The 21,233-nt window shown below is 37.7% G+C and overlaps 3 protein-coding genes and 1 long non-coding RNA gene across 4 annotated transcripts in view; 3 read left to right on the forward strand and 1 right to left on the reverse strand.

Moving 5' to 3' along the window:
* The window catches only part of LOC119082779, a 322,328-nt gene that overhangs the window by 21,875 nt on the left and 279,220 nt on the right, over nt 1-21,233 (reverse strand). The window lies entirely within an intron of this gene.
* On the forward strand, nt 2,527-12,058 carry LOC119082763 (xanthine dehydrogenase). Its single transcript, XM_037192350.1, has 10 exons — nt 2,527-2,730; nt 6,872-6,965; nt 7,026-7,263; nt 7,324-7,427; nt 7,483-8,128; nt 8,185-9,473; nt 10,218-10,441; nt 10,495-10,980; nt 11,037-11,861; nt 11,924-12,058. Exons 1-10 carry the CDS (start codon nt 2,668-2,670, stop codon nt 11,972-11,974), a joined length of 4,020 nt encoding a protein of 1,339 aa, XP_037048245.1. The 5' UTR covers nt 2,527-2,667; the 3' UTR covers nt 11,975-12,058.
* On the forward strand, nt 15,035-17,657 carry LOC119082775. Its single transcript, XM_037192371.1, has 4 exons — nt 15,035-15,166; nt 15,658-15,729; nt 15,840-15,923; nt 17,161-17,657. Exons 1-4 carry the CDS (start codon nt 15,101-15,103, stop codon nt 17,332-17,334), a joined length of 396 nt encoding a protein of 131 aa, XP_037048266.1. The 5' UTR covers nt 15,035-15,100; the 3' UTR covers nt 17,335-17,657.
* Nucleotides 19,463-21,225, forward strand: LOC119082773. The gene is made up of 6 exons (XM_037192367.1): nt 19,463-19,586; nt 19,690-19,807; nt 19,866-20,030; nt 20,101-20,187; nt 20,245-20,360; nt 20,989-21,225. The coding sequence occupies exons 1-6, from the start codon at nt 19,514-19,516 to the stop codon at nt 21,096-21,098; spliced, it is 669 nt and encodes a 222-aa protein (XP_037048262.1). The 5' UTR covers nt 19,463-19,513; the 3' UTR covers nt 21,099-21,225.

Consider the following 21,233-nt stretch of genomic DNA (forward strand, 5'->3'; position numbering starts at 1 on the left):
GGATTTCCTTCAAAATTAAAGAAAACGAATTACTGCAGTTTCGTAGTTGCCGAAGTATCCGGTAATTAATAGGAATTGAAGGAAATATTGAAGGAAGTGATGGAATTACGAGTAATTGACTTTAACCTGTAACAGACGGCAAACATATGACGAGTATTATTATCGGGTTTATTACTTCCATCGATCAAAGTATTTTTAATCGGTTGATTTGAAATCTTGTACTTCAATTTTTTTAACATGCATTTTACTATATTTAAAAGACTATATTACCGAGAGCTTGTCATTAGTTTTGTCGTCGTTATCGATAACAGATGAACAGCCGTGTGTGACAGGTTAAATACGAGAAATTGAAAGTAAATGAAAGGATCAGCGAATTTACTGAATTTCACAAACCGAATAGCCAAGACCGGAAACCGGTCAATTTTTTGCATTCATTAAGTTCAATTTCTCGTATTTCCAGTCAATTCCTTGTAATTCCTTCAATTCCTATTAATTACCGTATGCTACGGCAATTCCTTCGAGGATGTGTAATCAATTATCCGAATAGTTTCCCCCTCGAGCAAAACACATTTCATATGTGCTAGGAGTGATTTACCACTTTTCTCTACGAAACAAAAATATTAGATTACGCACCTCTGTTTAAAATGTTTAATTTGACGGTTTGGAAGTTATGTACCGAGCCGAAGGCGTGGTATGTAATCCAAATCGTCAAAATAAACATTTAGAACAGAGGTGCATACGCTATTTTATCTGCCGAGAACACACCCGTCGAGATAAAAAAAATTTCGAGATTATCGTTCTAGGCAGATAAACATCAATTCACCATAGCACAAAACGGTTAAACAGTTCAAGTGAGAAAAAAAATTCTATTTTCTCCCCAAGGGAGATGAAGTGTTACACTTTTCTCACTAGAAATGTCAATGATCAATTGTCAACAAAACGCAATTTGTTTGCTTGCTAAGGGATCCTAAAGTAAAAAAATGTCAAATTTCTGTTTGTTATTCTCACCACGCCATGAGAATCTCGTTTTCTTGACGACTGGTCGAATGACATTTCTAGTGAAAAAAGTAAAGCACTTTCTCTCCCTTGGTAAGAAAATCAAACTTTTCTCATTCGATTTGTCACTTTGTTTATGTTTTCGAAAATAGCACGCAAATCAATATTTTCGTTTCGTGGAGATAAACGGCAAAACATGTTAGGCATGAAAAACGTTGTGTTCACCTCTAGGATACAACAGGAAATTCTCCAGTTAAATTATTGCCCTTGCATTACTTTGGCCGCTTGATGGAATTTCATATTTTCTCACCTCGGTAAACAAATAACTATGATTCAAGTGACAAAAAAAAACTTTACCTTATTTGTCTGAATGCCAAAAACGTCGCTAATTATCGTCGGTCGAGAACCTTTCCAAGTTAATTTCTGATGATAAGGTGTCGACATAACAAATTATAATTGGTAGTACAAAGTTACATTATTTTCAACAATAGAGAATTTCAATCCTCGCTACTACATTGCAAACGAAATGAAAGGTTACTTAAAGCATAAACTGTGGCAGTTCTACTAACAACTGTGAACCAATCTCTTAACGTAATTTACTGCACAACTTAAACTACACAGTTCCACTCGAATTATATGATTCTCTTCATTTTATGTATTAAATCATCGCATATCATAGCATGGCTCTTAAAGATCAATGTGTTAAAACATACATAAAAGGAGTTATAAAACGAACCGTCTTTAGGTAAAACTCGTATCCATATCAGCATAATATATCTGATATGAAACTTATCACTTTGACACACTAACAAATGACAAGAAAAAGAAAAACAAAAACGTGTGCTCCGCTACGAGGTTCACTCAATGGGTATTTATGAATGAATTACTCTTTTTTTTATTAATAAACTTTTTGCAAAAAGAGATAGAATGTTGTTACCTTTCGCTATGTCACCTGTTAGAGCGACAACAGCGACAGAAATTGACTTAAGTGGACTTATATATGTTGCAAAACATGAATGTTAAGTCTAACGAAGTACAAGATTTTGTGTCAGTTTGTTAAAAACCTATAAAAACATAGTTAAAAATATTAATTGATTGAAAAGAAGTAATAGATTTTGCGTGTTACGGCATGTTTCATTTTCATTTACATTGCCTAATCACGTAAAGCATTGTACTTACGAGGTTCGAAGTTGTTTTTTGACAAGTGGGGGAATACACCCCACTTATCAAATACACAACTTGGAACCTCGGAAGTAATATACTGTTATATGTGTAATTTTAACAAAGTTATAATGAGGAACGGAGTTCAACAGCAAACGTGTAATGTATTACTAGATCTCACCAATTTCATGCGGGAATTTCTTAGTTGGTTCTGCAACAAAACCATTTGTCACAAAAATGTAAATAGCAAAATGTTCTCCCAACACCATTGCAAAAAGTTGTTTTCGTGCCTTTTTTTTCGTTTATTATCTCTTATCAAGCAAAGCAAAACAACCTCAAATTAAGACAATTTGTTCCTACATGATGAACTACGATCAGTTGAAAACCATTCGTTGGATGAATTAGATCATTCACTATTACTATCACCATTGCATTACTATCGTCGGTTTATTTCTCTTTTCATATAAGCTAGTTAAGTGTGTTGTTTGTATCGCGTGTGCATTTATCGATATGAGCACGAAAACGTTGTGCGTAAATGAGGGCCCGTTAGTGTTTTTCGTGAATGGTAAAAAGGTCAGTCATTGAATTAAGTCAGTCATTGATTGATTGTTTTTGTTTGTAAGAAAAACGATGTGAGACACTGGTGATGTTAGGTGTTTCATCATTTGAGTAATTCATATACTCATTGTGTACTGTTGTACCATTGAGTCATTGCTCTGCACAAACTAATGTGAAATCTTTTTCCTTTTACCGTGCAAAATGGTTTTACTTTCAATGACTTATATTCACTTGTCTTAAATGAGTTACCAAACCAATAATTTTTTATGAATGTGTTCCCTTCCGACGTCATCGTTTGACCCAGAAAATTGATAACCGACTGTAATCTAATTTTTTTCTTAAAAAGAACAACGACAAATGGCAGAAGTTAATTTTATGAAAATAAGGCAATGAATCTCGCAAATTGTTAAATTAAAACTCATGTAAATAACATGTACACAAAGCCAAAAAGGTCAGTAATTTGGCGATAATTGTGAACTGTGGTTTTCCAATCGAAAATATTATTGTTTTTCGTTCACATTACGCTTTGATTATTACAGTCCTAGATCTATAGCTGTTGATTTCAGCGTAATCGAAAGTAAAAACCTATTTGTTGTTGTTGTTTATCTCGTTGGAGGTGATAGTATACAGATTTCTAAAACAATTTCGGATAACTCTGCTGGTATCTCGTTGATTTATTACAAACGGTTTTTTCCATTTAGAGATGATATGACGAGTACTTCTATTATGCTATTCGGTAGGGGCTATATCTAATCTCTGACTTAGTTGTTGCTATATGACAAGAACATCATTTTGAAAATAAGTCAGAGGTCTCTGTTATCTACTCAAGAACTGCATTTTCTATTTACATTTGGAGTGTTCTTCTTTCAATGTTAGGACTCGTTTACAACATTTTTAATGACGTCATGCTTGAGGAATGTGCATTTAAAAAAACTGAATTGAAGGAAACGGTTATTTATGACATCGAGTCCAAAGTACTTTATTAGACTCTAGATGAGTAATTGTGGGTCACCTACACCTACAGGCGTTGTTTAACGGAAAAATATCTAAGTCGGTAAATGCAATCTCTAGTCCTATTTTACCATCAAAATGAATGTAACAAGTATAATAGTTAAGACTGATATCGCCAGTACCGGACTGGCTCGAAAAAGCCCATCGGGGGCTCCATGCAACTCAATTTAAAAAGGCCCACAAATTAAAAATTCTCATACAACAATCCAAAAGGCCCATCGGGAATTCCCCGAATTAACCATATGGCCACTCCGGGCCTGGATATAGCCAAAACTTGAACAAATTATGGTGAAAATGAAAACCATGGTTCGCCGATCCGGGCAAGCTATGGCTCGTTTCAATCAAGGCTGTATACTTTGGGGAGGTCACGCAGATACAGATACGCGGGTTACACACCACAGTTGATGATAAAATGGCTGATTTCATACAAAAATTCACCTAATCTGATGATTCTCGTCGTTTTGATGATGTGGTGAAATTTTTTACATGTAAAATCATCAGAAGTGGTGTGTTCCCGCGTATCTAATAAAATGGCGGTCTGCGTGACCTCCCCAAAGTATACAGCCTTGGTTTCAATCGTCTTTCAATTCTGAGAAATAGGGATCTTTTACTTTTTCTGTTAGTTTCCCATTTTCGGAGTGAGCACGTGAAAAGTAATAGCATGTCAATGGGTCGTGAAAACAGTTTTTCGGTGATAGCTCGAGATAGAAATCTTTCTAAAATGTGAAATGTTGTAGGAATATATGCCTCTGGCAGACCTTCAAAACGAATATAATCATCGGTAAGGACAGCCACCCGTTCTGGACTTATGACTCAAAAAATGGTGAATGTGTGGACAGTGCTGCTGGCTAGCAACAGAACTTTTCCGCGGAACTGACTATAGGGTGTTGTAGCTGGACTTACCCTCTTTCGTTCCACGTATAATACACCCCAGAAAAATTGTGTTGCAAGCCACAAAGTTAGTCGAAGTAAAATGTCGCTCCAGTAGACCCATATTTTTCAGTGTTTTCAACTTTTTTTTGGTCGTCAAACAGGAGGGAGCGATTAAAATGTAATAAGCCGAATCAAAATTACATGTTCAGCACAAAATTGTTCTGAACCGTGCGATCATTGGCCTTGAAAATGTTGCTTTCCTCCTACTTCGTACTTTCGAATATGGGAAATTATATTCGACCAACATTTTTTGATCGACGACCATTGGAATTTTTCCTTTTACAAATATTTTAATTCTCGCTACCGTTATTATCATCAAATTGGTACCAATTAGATGGAAATATTGGTAAATGGAATTATTTTTAACGCTCAACCCAAAACTAATAACGTTCGATTATTACCATCCTTTCGAATATGGGCTTATTTTAAAGCAGAGATGCGCATCGTTCATTTACAGTCAATAAATGGTCACCGAAGATGTAATTTGTACTTCACAAGAGGTCACGACCGTGAAAATGTATGAAAAATCGAGTTTTTTTACAAAAATATTTTTTCTGTGGAGATTTTAACTGCTTTCAGTTAAGAGGCATAATTGTTCCTCCTCAGACACACTCCAACATGATTCTTCTTAACAATTGATACTTGCTCCATCCAACGATCACAACTCAAAACAACTAGGAAATTCGGAAAAGCGCAATAATTTAAATTTGAACACACAAAATTTTGACTAAAATATGTAGATTTTCTGTTACTTATTTAGTGAAATCAACTTCTACAATGTATGCACTGGTAATCAGCGTATAATAAAGGCTGAAATCGTTTAAATTATCAAAAATTTATTTTATTATTTAGATCAAAAATTTGGCTGCCCATATGTCCCCTTTACTGAAAGTAGCATTTTAATCGAAATGACATCATTTTTGAAATCATTTTTCGGAAATGATTCGATTTAGTGTGACGCCATTTTATTATATTTTGATAATGCTTAAACCTATTGCAGTTTGTTTTTTAACATTTTTGAAATTTAAAGATTTATTTTAAAAATTTGTGACCGCAATTCTAACCGAATCAGTGGCAGCTTTTCATATAATACGCTCTTGTGTTGTGATATTTTTGGTGTTGTCAGGAAAGTGAGCAGTTTTGTGAAAATTTTAGCTCAAAACAGAGATACTTTAATTTCATTATTTTATCAAAATTTTATTAATTTCTGGAAAATGTAAGACCGCAATTCCAACGGCGAAAGTCCATATTACCTTTCTGAAGCATATTCGAATCATTTTATATGACTTCCTAAGAGATACATCGACAGTTTTCGGGTCGTTTTTTCGGGTTTTGTGGTAGGAAAAAGGTCCGATGCCTCTTAAGGTCTTAAGCTATGTATTCTTCTTTTGTGAAAAAACTGCGATTTAAGGACCGCGATAGCCTGTGTGCGGAAAAAGTAGATCATCGAAAACTGTGTCCGGGCATGTGGTTGATGAATCCGATGGAGCCATGGAAGAAGTCCCCCGGGCGGCTTTAAGTTTCCGATGGTCAAAATTCGGAAAGTTGAGAGTATTTTTGAAAACAATGTTCTAGCGGGATGTAGAGCTTTGAAAACTCTACAAATCTACCGAAGAAACCTATGGTCCAAAAGGTGCCATTGCCAAGATTGCCTAACATCGAAAATGTGACCTTTTGGTTTTTGACTTATATTTCCTGAGAGATAAATGATTTTTTTCCCGATCCATTATACACTTGAAATCACTTTTATAACATTTGTGAACATTTGTGAATCACATGCTGAGGGCGTCGAAAGAAGGTGCTTGAAACATGAAAAGTACGGTTTTCAACGCAGGTAGCATGTAATAGTTGTTTTCACAACTGATATAATAGTCATTCTCTCCATCAGCTGACTCTTTGGAAGACTTTATTGTGAAAAACGTTCTGTCTACCTGACGGAAAAATTGGAAATTGTATTTTCTCGGGAGATTTTGGTCGGGAAAAAAGTTGGAAGTGTCATTTTGCGCGTGTTCTTTGTGGCGAGAGCGTAGCGATGAAATTTCCAACTTTTTTCCCGAGGTCAACACAATGTTTTTCACAACAAATTCTCCCGAAATTTCAGCTGAGGTGAGAAAATGACTGAATCTGCATATCTTAAGCTAGTAGAGTTAAGTGATAAAATCTCCCTTGCAATTGAATGTGACTAATATTTCCCTACTACATAAAAATGCAGGTAATCGATACCGATCCAGATCCAGTATGTACACTGTTGGAATATCTACGTACAAAATTAGGACTATGCGGTACGAAGCTGGGCTGTGGCGAAGGTAAGTCAACCAAAGCCAACCAAATTTTCTCAAGACATTTAATTCGAATGATTAATACAGGTGGTTGTGGAGCCTGCACGGTAATGATATCGAAAGTAGTGAATCGTGAAGAGAGAAAAATCAAACATTTGGCTGTTAATGCATGCTTAACACCAGTCTGTTCCGTGCACGGATTAGCAGTTACCACAGTAGAAGGGATCGGAAGCACAAAAACAAAATTGCATCCAGTTCAAGAGCGAATTGCCGCTGCACATGGGTCACAGTGTGGTTTCTGTACCCCGGGAATTGTAATGTCTATGTATGCAATGCATTGAGCAATGTTTTACCGGAAAAAAATGAAATAAATCTCAATCCGCAGGTATTCGCTAATGCGGAGCTGTAATCAACCGTCTATGAAAGACTTGGAGATAACTTTTCAAGGAAATTTATGCCGTTGTACCGGTTATCGGCCGATCATTGAAGGTACTTGAGAACGAGTCCAATTAGCGAGTTTGACTTCATTGTCGGTTTATTTTAGGCTATCGCACATTTACCAAAGAATTCCAATGTGCAATGGGAGATAAATGTTGCAAAGTGAATGGAATCAACGGTAATGGTTGTGGCAAGACGGATGAAGAAGAAGAAGAAGAAGTTCTGTTCAAGCCATCCACATTTATTCCGTACGATCAATCGCAAGAGCCAATCTTTCCACCCGAACTAATGCTGTCCGATCAGTTTGATCGACAGTATCTTAACTTCGAGAAAAATTCGGTTAAATGGTGTCGTCCCACTAATTTAAGTGAACTGCTGGCGATTAAAAGGGAGACTCCGAACGCAAAAATTATTGTCGGCAATACGGAAGTGGGAGTGGAAATGAAATTCAAATACTTTGAGTATCCGTTGCTGGTGCTACCGAATCAAATACCAGAATTGACGAAAATTCAAGTAACGGATGATGGGGTTTCGTTTGGGTCAGCGGTTACTTTAATGGAGATGGACGAAACGTTGCAGACATTAATCGACACCCTTCCCGAACACGAAACTAGACTGTTTCGAAGTGTCGTGAAAATGCTTCACTATTTTGCTGGAAAACAGATTCGTAATGTGGCATCGGTCGGAGGCAATATCATGACTGGCAGTCCCATTTCTGACTTAATTCCCATCTTTACTGCAGCCGAAATAGAGTAAGGATATCTGATGCGCTGTTGAGAAAGTCTTTGTTCTAATGATCTGCTTGCAGGCTAGACGTACAGAGTTTGGATGGAGGTTTACGTAAGGTGAAAATGGGACAAGGATTCTTCACTGGTTATCGGAAGAATGTCCTAAAGCCAGACGAATTGATGGTGGCATTCAAGCTACCGAAAACCAAACGGAATCAGCACTTTATCGCGCACAAACAGGCTAAAAGACGTGACGACGACATTGCCATCGTTAATATGGCTCTGAATGTCACGTTCAAATCGGATAGTGATATTATTGAGAATATCCTTCTAGCTTATGGAGGTATGGCTCCAACGGTTGTTGTGACTCCTGTTACAAGCGCGAATGCCAAAGGGAAAAAATGGGATCAGGAACTGGTGGAGTCCGTAAATCAAGATCTGATCGATGAGATACCATTGGCTGAGTCGGCACCAGGCGGATCAATACTGTACAGAAAAAGTTTGACTCTGAGCTTATTTTTCAAGGCATTCCTGGAAATTAGTCAGGTGCTAGACATTTCCTTGACCGGCCGAGAAGAGATTCCGCAAAACGAAAAATCTGGTGCCGACGTTTTTCACACTTTAGTGCCGAAAAGTACACAGTTTTACCAGCAAGTAACGGATAAAACTGACGACATTGGACGGCCGAAGGTTCACTTATCTGGCTATAAACAGGCCACCGGTGAAGCACTCTATTGTGACGATATTCCTAAACTGAAAGATGAATTGTACTTGGCTCTTGTATTGAGTACAAAGGCGCATGCGAAATTGGTGAATGTCGATCCAACGAAGGCGCTAAACTATCCCGGTGTACATGCATTTTTTTCAGCTAAAGATTTGACCTACGAACAGAACATGGTTGGTCCCATAATTCACGATGAAGAAGTATTTGTTCGGGAAACCGTCACGTCTCAAGGTCAAGTGATTGGAGCGATTGTGGCAGAGACGCAATCAATAGCCCAGAAGGCTGCAAGAATGGTTCAAATACAATATGAAGAACTGCAGCCCATTGTTGTTAGCATCGAAGATGCAATCAAGCACAAATCTTATCACTTGGGCAGTCCGAAACTGTTAGTGAATGGAGATGTTGGCAAGGCATTTGCGGATGCAGATGTTGTTGTGGAAGGAGAATGTAGAATGGGAGGACAGGAACATTTTTATTTGGAGACACAGGCAACTTTAGCGATACCGAAAGAAGACGAACTGGAATTGGTTGCGTCCACTCAACATATTTCAGAGATCCAAAAATTAACGTCTCATGTGACTGGACTGCCGGCATCCAGAATTACAGTGAAAACGAAACGCATCGGCGGCGGATTTGGAGGCAAAGGTACAGCCATTTTCAGTGTTTCTACACTGCCAATATCGTCAGTAACTATATCACCGTTCTGTTGACGATAATTTCGTTCCGTTGACGATAATATCGTTCCGTTGACGATAATATCGTTCAGTTGACGATAATATCGTTCCGTTGACGATAATATCGTTCCGTTGACGATAATATCGTTGCGTTGACGATAATATCGTTCCGTTGACGATAATATCGTTCCGTTGACGATAATATCGTTCCGTTGACAATAATATCGTTCCGTTGACAATAATATCGTTCCGTTGACGATAGTATCGTTCCATTGACGATAATATCGTTCCATTGACGATAATATCGTTCCATTGACGATAATATCGTTCCGTTGACGATAATATCGTTCCGTTGACGATAATATCGTTCCGTTGACGATAATATCGTTCCGTTGACGATAATATCGTTCCGTTGACGATAATATCGTTCCGTTGACGATAATATCGTTCCGTTGACGATAATATCGTTCCGTTCTCCGTTGACGATATATAATTTTTTCGACAATAATATCGTTTTCCTGACGTTCCTGACGGTATTGACCGTGTTGAAATGTCGACTCTCATTTTTCGCAGGAGCAAATTCATTTCTTTTGTACTATAATCAGACAAAGTTCTATACAGTTTCAGTGGACACAAGAGGATCCAGTAGACTTTGTCTTATCAATCGATGATTTACGCTAGGATTAAGCAAACTTTTGATTCTTCTTCCGAACAGAGTCCAGAGGAATGCTAGTTTCGTTACCATGCGCAATAGCTGCACTACGACTTAGACGTCCAATTCGGTGCATGTTAGATCGAGACGAAGATATGCTAATTACTGGAACTCGTCATCCGTTCTATGTGAAGTACAAGGCCAGCGCTACGAAAAGTGGCAAAATTACCGGTTGCGATATTACCATCTACAACAATGGCGGCTATTCAACGGATCTATCGTTTTCAGTAAGCTGTTTGTGTTATTCACCTCTGCTAAAATCTAAGCTCCGCATTTGCAGGTTCTGGAACGTGCCATGTTCCATTTCGAAAATGCATATTCGATTCCCAATGTCAGAGTGGAGGGATGGCTGTGCAAAACTAATCTTCCGTCGAATACGGCTTTCCGAGGGTTCGGTGGTCCGCAAGGTATGTTGGCTGGGGAGCATATCATACGAGATGTGGCTAGAGTTTTGAAGAAAGACGTAATGGAAGTGGCTGAACTTAACTTGTACAACGAAGGCGAAAAGACGCATTACAATCAAGAGATAAACAACTGTAACATAAGGCAATGCTGGACAGAGTGCGTTGGGCTATCAGATTATCACAAACGTAAAACAGCCGTCGATGTGTTCAACAAGGAGAATAAATGGAGAAAACGCGGAATTGCAATGGTGCCCACCAAATTCGGAATTGCATTCACTGCCAATTTTCTCAATCAAGGCGGATCTCTGGTTCACATATACACTGATGGTTCGGTGTTAATCAGCCATGGAGGAGTTGAAATGGTAAGTAGAGACAGATTTGAACTCGGCTCGACCACCAAAACCGATTCATCTTTCAGGGTCAGGGAATCCATACGAAAATGATACAGGTTGCAGCCCGGACACTCAACATTTCAACCGATAAAATCCACATCGCAGAGACGTCAACAGATAAGGTCCCCAATACGTCAGCATCAGCAGCGTCTGCAACTTCTGACATAAATGGAATGGCAATATTCAACGCGTGCACTGTTTTGTCGGATAGGCTGAAGCCATACAGAGAGCAGTATCCGAACGACAGTTGGGAATCGTGGATTGCAAAAGCATATTTCGATCGCGTATCACTTTCGACTACCGGTTTTTATGCTACTCCTGAAATTGGCTACGATAAGGACACTTACTTCGGTCGCCCATTTTTGTATTTCACTTCGGGTGCCGCATGCTCTGAAGTAGAAATCGATTGTCTGACCGGTGACCATCAAGTTATTCGAACGGATATTGTCATGGACCTGGGAAAAAGCATAAATCCTGCGATCGATATCGGGCAAATTGAAGGCGGTTTTATGCAAGGCTACGGTCTGTTCACATTGGAAGAAATGGTCTATTCACCGACTGGCACGGTATTTTCTAGAGGTCCGGGGATGTACAAATTGCCCGGATTTGCTGATATCCCTGGTGAATTCAATGTGTCACTGCTGAAGGGTGTCGGCAATCCGAGAGCCATTTACTCGTCGAAGGCTGTTGGTGAACCACCACTGTTCTTAGCATCAAGTGTATTTTTTGCTATTAAAGAAGCGATTGCATCGTCTCGACGGGATAATGATTGTGACGAAAACTTCCTTCTAATTTCACCGGCAACTTCCGCTAGAATTCGGATTGGGTGTCAGGATCGGTTTATCGAGAAGGTAATTTTACTCGCAAAATTTCGAAATTTAAATTAAATTTAACGAACGCCAAACTTGAACAGGTAAAGACGACAGTGGACGCATCCAAAACTGCTTGGAATATCATGCCATAAGACGCTGGGATTTTCTCTAAACATTGAAAATGTGTAGATTAACGAGTACTGAATACAATTTGGAAATTAAATAGTTTTGAAAAGCCACGCGTTTTATCAATGAACTACTGTCTGTGTGAATTACCATATTTTTCAAATGTTCTGTGATTTTCCTGACGAAATTGAGTCATACAACAATCAAGAACATGACTTCGAATCGTTCGAATACACGGACAAAGAACATTAAACTCACAACACCTTCACTGTGTTTTTTTCAAGGTTCGTAAAGAACAGGTTAAGACAACCACAGAGACGGGTGACACCAAATTTTATAAACGCACTCACTACAGGTAGTGTGAGAAATCAACTTAAGGCCCGTCGTTGGGAAATGACAGGCAGTTTCCCGAAAATGTATGGAAAATTTTATCACAAAAATTCACCGAAAAAATTCAAAGAAATTCACCTGCTTTCCATTGTATTCGGGCATAGTCTCTTTAGGTCGCCAAGGCATATTTGAACACTTTTTACTCGGTGCAAAAACAAAAAGTTTTTCTTTGTTTTGTCGCGACAAAAACACAGAAAATATTTCGACACAACTGTGACACTCCGCTATTATAAGTACTAGAATTAATGTTTGCTGTGTTCACTTCGGCGGTAAAATATTTTCATTCAAAAAAGTGTCCGACACTTCAACGATGGTAGACATTTATTAAAATTGTAACCTCTCCCACTTCTTTAGTAAGCTAACGAGACTTCGCTGAGACTAATTATGCCAACGCTTTGAATAAAAATATCGGCCGAGCTCTAATAATTCTCCGCTGAGCTTTAACAAACCTCCGCTGAGCTCTAATAATTCTCCGCTGAGCTTTAACAAACCTCCGCTGAGCTCTAATAATTCTCCGCTGAGCTTTGACAAACCTCTAATGAGCTCTTATAATTCTCCGCTAGGCTTCAGTAAGAGTCCGTCAGACCTTAGCACGTTGTAGTAAGGCAATGAAGCTAAGCGAACACTCAATAAGCATCAGCGGATACCTAATAATTGTTGCTATGATTTAATAAGACTCCACTTAGCTTTGGCAGATCTCCGCTGAGTGTCCGATTCGCTCCATTAAGCCTTCCTGCAACTTGCTTAGGCCTAACGGACACTTCCTGATGCCTAGCGGAGAATTATTAGAGCTCAGCGGAGGTTTGTTCAAGCTCAGCGAAGAATTATTAGAACTCAGCCGATATTTTTATTCAAAGAGGTGGCATAAATTAGACATCGCGAAGTCTTCTTAGCTTACTAAAGAGAAACGAACATTTATTTATATAACGGTAGGCGAACATTATTAAATGTATACGCTACCCTTTGTAAACTGTTTCATGATTTTTATAATATGTCCGACACTTTTTTGAATGAAAATATTTTACCGCCGAAGTGAACACAGCAAACATTCATTCTAGTACTTATAGTAGCGGAGTGTCACAGTTGTGTCGAAATATTTTCTGTGTTTTTGTCGCGACAAAACAAAAAAAAACTTTTTGTTTTTGCATCGAGTAAAAAGTGTTTAGTGTAGGCCTTGGCGACCTAGAGAGACTATGCCCAAATACAATGGAAAGCATAAGAGGTGAGTTTCTTTGAATTTTTTCGGTGAATTTTTGTGATAAAATTTTCCATACATTTTCGGGAAACTGTCCTGTCATTTCCCAATGACGGGGCCTTAAAGGAAATATCTTTTTATAAAATTCGGAATTTGGTTTTTGTTAAGTTGCATTTAGCATTTTTCATATAAGCTTCGTAGCCGTTGACGTAAATTGCGTGTCACCGCCTTCGTGATCAACTCAGAATTGTCTTAACCTGTTCTTTCAGAACCTTGTGTCATTACACTCATTACATATTATGTGAACAGCAGAGAAATGATAAGTTGGTACGCCTACGGCCACAGGCGTACCACTTAACATTTCTCTGGTTAAAAGTCAACTTGAAAACAATTTTTTTTTTGTTAAGTTGAAAACGTCATATAAAGTTTCTCAAATCTAGTTGGCGCCACAGGATATTTTGGATTCCATCGCACTCGTGATCAACTCGAGTGGGGTCTTAACCTGTTCTTTCAGAACCTTGTGTTTTTGTGGATTTGCATAGCCGGAGAATCGAGTTTGTATAGCGGGGTGAATTTTTAGTATGAAACATCGTGTGTCACAAATCCGCGTATCTACGTGACCTCTCAAAAGTCTATGGCCTTGAAAAATTAGAGACCGATCGTATTTGTCATCGAATTGAATCCATTTTGCAAACAGTTTTTCCGATTTTCAAATTTAATGCCATTTTTCAGACATTTCCGAATATTTCAACACGAACATTTACTAGCCCAACTCACAGGTTTTCACCCGTACAAATATAACAAATATTGATTGAAATTTCAAATAGCCTTTCAGACCAAACATTAAGGGTTGTTTCCGGTAACTGTAAGCCGGAATTTAGACACAGATAAGGTAAATATTGTGTGGAGGTAATTCCATTCAGGCAGAGTAAAGTTAACCAGGCAGGAGCGCTGATTTGACTAGGGACCTGAATAATCTAGTAGCCCTATATTTTTTGCGAATAAAATTTTTCAGTGTTCAGTGTCAGTGTTCATTTGAGTTCATTTTCATTCCGTGTATTAGGTCCCTTATTTGACATTTCGAAAATGAACCGCTCCTGCCTGGTTTATTTTACTCTGCCGTGGTTCGATGCTAATGACATATGACTATTTCGTAGTTAGTGTAATCAAGGTTCTGAAAGAACAGGTTAAGACACATCTGAGTTGATCACGAAGGCGGTGACACACAAATTTTGACAAATAGACATGCTATTTATTGAACATACTCAATACAGATTGTTTGAGATGTCAACCTGATAAAAACTATTTTTTTTCTTCAAGTTGACATTTCAAACAATTTGTAATGAGTATGTTCAATAAATAGCATCTATTTGTCAAAATTTGTGTGTCAGCCGCCCTCGTGGGTGTCCTAACCTGTTCTTTCAGAACCTTGAGTGTAATGGGTGTAATGAAAAAATAATGAGTGCGTTCAATATTCAACATTTTAAAGAATCGGCGAAGAGACATTGACATTATTTACAGATTTATATTCACTGTTACAAAACAAATTTTTGCTCTTTCTTAAAGTATGGGTAACTTTTTCGGTCGAACGAATCAAGTGCAAAGACACGAAATGGACGTGGAAATAGTAGACGTAAGTGTTTTTTACAAGGAATTCTCCACAAAAAAAAAAAATTTGAGAACAATAACTGAAGTCTTATCCTTGGTACAGGATAAGATTCCAGTGATTGTTCTCGAATTTTTTTTAAATCAAAAACTCGACTTCTATATTTCAACTGATATCAAAGTTGAAATGTTCGTTTGAATTCCTAACGACCATCCTGGCCTTTATTATATTTGGTCGAAACTCGAAACTGTTTACGTACATAGGCGCATTGCCGTAAGTTGTAAGAAAACTAATGAGTAACAAAAAACGGCGAAAATTTTCTAAAAAACTATCTCACGGAATCATTTCAACTGCTCAAAAAAATTTAAAGCACGGGGCCGCCCTATGAAAAGTTGAAAGATCGATAGACATTCTGATTGATGATCAGATTCATTCTGATATTGATTTAAGTGATTTCAGTGATTTTTTGTAAAGGCAAAGTCATAACTGCATTTTATCAATTTTTTACTCCCGAACAGGAATCTTCTATACAACGATATAGAGATCGCATCGGACATCTGGATGTCGAAATTAAACAACTGAAGTATGAAGTGAGTATACTGTAAACTAGCAGTACCCATAGCCAAGCAACAACTTTCTTGTTACCTAATCCGCTATGTCGTTCTTAAATTCCTATCAACTTATTTTTCCACCCGAACAGAGTTCCATAAAGGATCAGCAAATCAAGGCGCTCAATGATCGGATCATTCAGTACGAAACCACAATTCGTCAGCTGGAACATGAAGTGAGTATTCTGCTCCTCGTTAACAAGTAGTAATTCCCCGAGGGGTACTGCACTGAATCTGCAACTCTTTTGCAACTCTTTTTCCGAATGCAACTCTATGCAACTCTTTAGTGCGGTACCCCTCGAATTCTCTACTTCTCAACCGATTTAAAAAATAAACGATTATTTTCACTTGACGGAGTTCTCTTATCATTATCAGATGGTAACAGTAATTTGTTCAACGAGGTAAAAAAGTTGGAAATTTCAATTAAGGGTGTTGTTAGTGGCCAGAGCCAGAAGTCACCCGAGAAAATGAAATTTCCAACTCTTTTCTCGAAGTCAACCAGCGATGAACCGGTTATCCGAAAAACCAGAATTTTCGGTTCAGTTCAAGCCTTTAAAAATTAAATGTTTGCTTAAAACTATATGAAGCCAACAAACTCGGCCAAATTGATTGATTTGATTCTTAAGAGGCACCAGCACTTAGCTACAGTTGTAGCCTACATTTGTGTGCCTCGTATTTCATTTTTGATGGTATCTTTTCATCAGAATCCTTTTTGAAAAATGTACGCCCGCAATTCCGACCACGAATGTGCTAGCTTTGAATCAAAATTAGTTTTGGTTGTAGTCGTTTGACCAGCTCTAAGAAAAGTGAGCAGTTTAACGAAATTTTCATAAACTGTTCATTGTTCTCAGAGCTGGTCAAACTGCTACAACCAAATCTATTTTCTGTTGAAAGCTAACACATTCGTGGTCGGAATTGCGGTCGTACATTTTTGAAAAAGGATTCTGGTGGAAAGATATCATCAAAAGTAAACTAAGATCCACTATTTAAAAATCGCCCTAATGTAGGCTTTTCACCAAAGTGTCGGTGCCTCTTAACTCACCGTGACCTATTTGTGTCTGCAGCCATAATGCTTCCGTAACGCTAATTTCTTTTTTCCCTCGATTGGTATCATCGTACGAGGATAAAAAGACCATTATTTGAAGGGAAGTTTGCACGAGCTTGCACAATTTCTAAGATCTATGGCTCAACGACTATAAAGTTGTACACACTAGGGTTTCGGAAGCGATAGATTTTTGAACGCAACAAATATGGGTTCGTTTGGGTTACCGTTGCCGCAGCATCTGATACGGACTTCTCTCGTTTAAAAAAGAAAACGAACTCTCAAATTGGCAGGAACAACCCCATACTTGTCCGTCTTTTTGCTAGATATACCTATTTGAGATGATTTATACTCCTTCTGTTCTTTTCTAGCGCAACGAAGATCGCGCCGTTATTGCTGAGCTTAGACAACAAATTGATCGATTGGTGGTAAACAATTTCAATATTCGTTCGGAAATTCCTCAAGTCGCCCCGACCTCAGACGATAATGACCAGTGCAGAGAAAGTAAACTGAAATGTGACGTCGTCGTCTCGTTTTTTGTGTAATTTTGTGTATTTATGTTCCGTTTTTCATTTTTCAACATTCGGCAAAAAAGTTCACTCTACAGTCAGAGGAAGTAAAATTTGAGCATACAAATACCTCAGTTGCTTATCAGCTGATCCGCACATACAATCAAAAATGTTGATACTTGTTTATACAGTTGAAGCTGCTAGACGCGTGGTACTGGCAAAACGATATAAAGACGTATAATCAGTTTTGATTATGTGTGTGGATAAGCTGAAATACAGTTTGACTTGAATTAAATATCGTAACAAACTATTGTTAAGGATTATGCATAATTACTAGTTAATAAAAATTATTATAAATTCGCCCGTACGTACGTCTTTCATTTGAAAAAGGAGAAGGAATTCGAAACATCTTCTTTATTTGTCGACTCAATAGCGCAGTGTGTAAGTCGTTAGCCTCACACTGAATTATTGTGCTGAAAGTTCGTAAGTTCGAAATCGCTGACACATTAATAAAAAAATTATTAATGCTATGTGATATACGAATCCAACGAGCGAATACATCAGACACCAATCGCCATCTATCAGCAAATGGTGGGAACAAAAAGCTCTTCAGTCAGCAGTCAGCAAGCGATTTAGTAAGGTGCTTGGCTACGTCGTAGAAGACATCCTCATAGAATTTCTGGTCGGTATTATCATGGGAAAAGCTCTTCAATCAGCAATCAAGCAAGCGATATAGTAAGGTGCCTGGCTATGTCGTTGAAGAGAATGTTCTCAAGGTCTGGGTTGCTGAAATACAGATGTCGCAGTGAACGATGCTACCATCATCAAAATGAGGTCCAATCAATGGAATGGAAAAACTCACACACGTTCGGCTGGTTGTCTCTAACAGAGAGACAGTTGGTAACATTTGTCATCAATAGTAATAAATTAACATATAAGTTAAGATTGTACTATAGCATACCAATAAAGGTGTCAAAACATGGTTTCATGCCATGTTTTAAAAAAAAAAAAAAAAAATCTTCTTTATTGACTAACTCAAGCAAGGTTATTCTCACGACACAATAGTGGCCTTGGAGCGTCAATTCTTAAAAAAGTGATGAGGCGACATAACTACACGGTCAATATCGTCAGGAACGATATTATCGTTTTTTGGACCTGTAAAATTGGATGAAAATTTTTTTTGGGCGATAATATCGTTTTTTTTGGACGATAGTATCGTCTAAAAAACGACAATATCGATTTTGAGACGATACTATCGTCCAAAAAACGATATTATCGTTTTTTTGGACGATAATATCGTGTAAAAACGATATTATCGTTTTTTAGACGATAGTATCGTCCAAAAAAACGATAATATCGTTCCTGACGATATTGACGGTGTGGAAATGTCCCGCCACCTAAAAAAGTGGTTGCTTTTCTTCACACAGTTAAAGTCAACCAAATTTGTGTCTAAGTCTGTTTCAGCTGTAAAATTGGCTGGGTTTCGCAGCAAATAATTTTTTGCTTTCGTATAACAGTCAGTGTCGCATCAAGTTGGATTTCTGTTGTATCAAACTAAGTTAAATGTGTTTATCGCTGTACGGACAATGTTTCAATTCGACAGTAGACTGATCAGCGAATTCGAGTCCCTTTTGAAAAGCGATGCATTTTGTTAATTAATTTCTGTGTTGAACCGTTAAAACATATTCGACAATCTTCAAGCTTTCGAGACAACTACAGTTGGCTATAGACACTTGATTAGGCATCGATAATGATAATGATTATCGATAATTGTCAATTATCGATAATCGATAATTATCGACTTTTTTTATCGAAAATTATCAAAAAAATATCGATAATCGATAATTATTGATATTTTGATAATTATCAAGATATCGATAATTCGATATATCGATCCAAAAATCCAAAAATCCGATATTTATCGATATATTCCGATATATCGGTATATTATCATGAATTTTCGGATAAATATCAAAATATCGAAATTTTGATAATTATCGAATTTCGATATTTTGATAATTATCGATAATTATTAAATTATCGATAACGATATGATTAATCGATTATCGATAATTTCTTTCGATTGATATTATCGATAATTTTGAACGCATCCCATCCCTACACTTGATAAGTTTGAGACACCTTAGTAAAACTCAATTTGCCAACGTCAAAACCTTCCATACTTTCGTTGAAGAAAGGACAATAGCCTATTGCAATGTCGACATCTCGGAATAAGGCTGTTAAAACCAAATCTAATTCCCATAAAAAATTGCGGAAATCAATTTGTGGTAAGATTGCCATGGAGATTTGATTTATTTTTAACAATTCGATAGCTTCACTCTCATACCACAACTCAATTCAATTTTCAATCTCAATTTAAACGATTTCAAGAAACGGCGGTTGAACACAACCCACCAAATCGATCTGATGTTGAAATTCAAACGTTGGAGAAGAAGAAAAGCTCTCCCGACCGTTGTAGTAAGAAAGCTCATCGCGAAAGCTCAATCTGGTAAATTGGTATTAAGGTGAAATGACGAAATGACTAATCACTATACTGTCTGTCACAGTAAGTCACTGGAAAACATAATGCATTTGAAGAGCACTAGCGGTAGCCATGACGCGCTTTCGATGTCAAAGACCGATATTTCCATCGTGTACGGAATGTACAAAAATTTGATCGATAAACACAATATTAACAATGATATTCACGTTGGCAATTATCAAACTCTTCTGTAAGATTTTGCGTAGTTGACCAGAAAATGAAAGGGTTGTTCTATAGCATGTCTTTTCAAAACTTTTCAGCAATGAATTCCACAAATTACAAAGCCAGTTGTACGAACAGGGTCTGTGCAACAAATCACTAATGTCAACTTTGGTGTCTCAACAAAGGTTAGTGTACAATAATTCGGGTCTGCTAGCAGTTGTAATTGTAATTTAACATTTAAGAATGGATCGACGAATGCGCCGAAAGGGAATGAATAAAGGAAACAAAATATTGATAATGAAAATGAACGAAATTATCTCAGTTATGTATAAGCTTCAAAGCTCTTTTGAAAGCTTGGGTAAGTGCTCGTTCTAATATATTCGACCGTTGAATTGATAGTTTATAAACCTGGTCAGAAATAACCACCGCTCCTTATCTCTAAATTTAAGGCATTTGTCAGCTAAAATTACCGTCTGCCTTTTAAGGAAAAATCGCTGATCGTAAGCATCGATTTACATGACTTACCGATGCAATGGCGTAACTGATGGAAATGGTACTTCTTGTGTGAAATTTACCAATCGAGTCAAAGTCGAGGTCGGTAAAAACACCAGAAGTACCATTTCCATCATTTACCCCATTGATTGTTAAATAAGGTGACAAGGGATAAAGAGTTGAAATGTCCAGTTTCCGTGTGAATTGTGAAGCGAGGCGAAGCCGAGGTCAACAATCACACGAAAATGTTACTTCATCCCTTTTGTGATGGTTTTTACATGCTCTGATTTCCCGAACCAATTCAAGCAGTGCCGGACTGGCTCAAGAAAGCCCTTCGGGCGTTGTATGGCGAAATTTCTCAAAAAGCCCTTCGTCGTCATTTATCCATTCAAAAATCAAAAGGCCCTTCGGGAAACGCCCGAACGCCCATAGGGCCAGTCCGGCACTGAATTCAAGTAGTACGCAATTCTCTCAATTTCTTATTTTGCCGATAGATCACAAAACCCTAGCCTTGGATTCGAAGATTGAAGAGTCCGTGACAGCCGTTCATCAAGAAATAATTCAAAGCAAGAAGAAGAAATTTGTGTTCTGCAGCTGCATGTGAGAAAATGTCTTGGCAAATTTTATTTATTTGTAATGTGAGTGGTTGCAGTAACATCTAACTTATCTCGATACACTTTTGTCTGTACATGCTACAATGACTCCGGCTACATTAAACACTGTCGCAGTGAATAAAAGA

This window comes from Bradysia coprophila, unplaced genomic scaffold (genome assembly GCF_014529535.1).
Source record: "Bradysia coprophila strain Holo2 unplaced genomic scaffold, BU_Bcop_v1 contig_476, whole genome shotgun sequence".
NCBI classification, from domain to species: Eukaryota; Metazoa; Arthropoda; class Insecta; order Diptera; family Sciaridae; genus Bradysia; species Bradysia coprophila.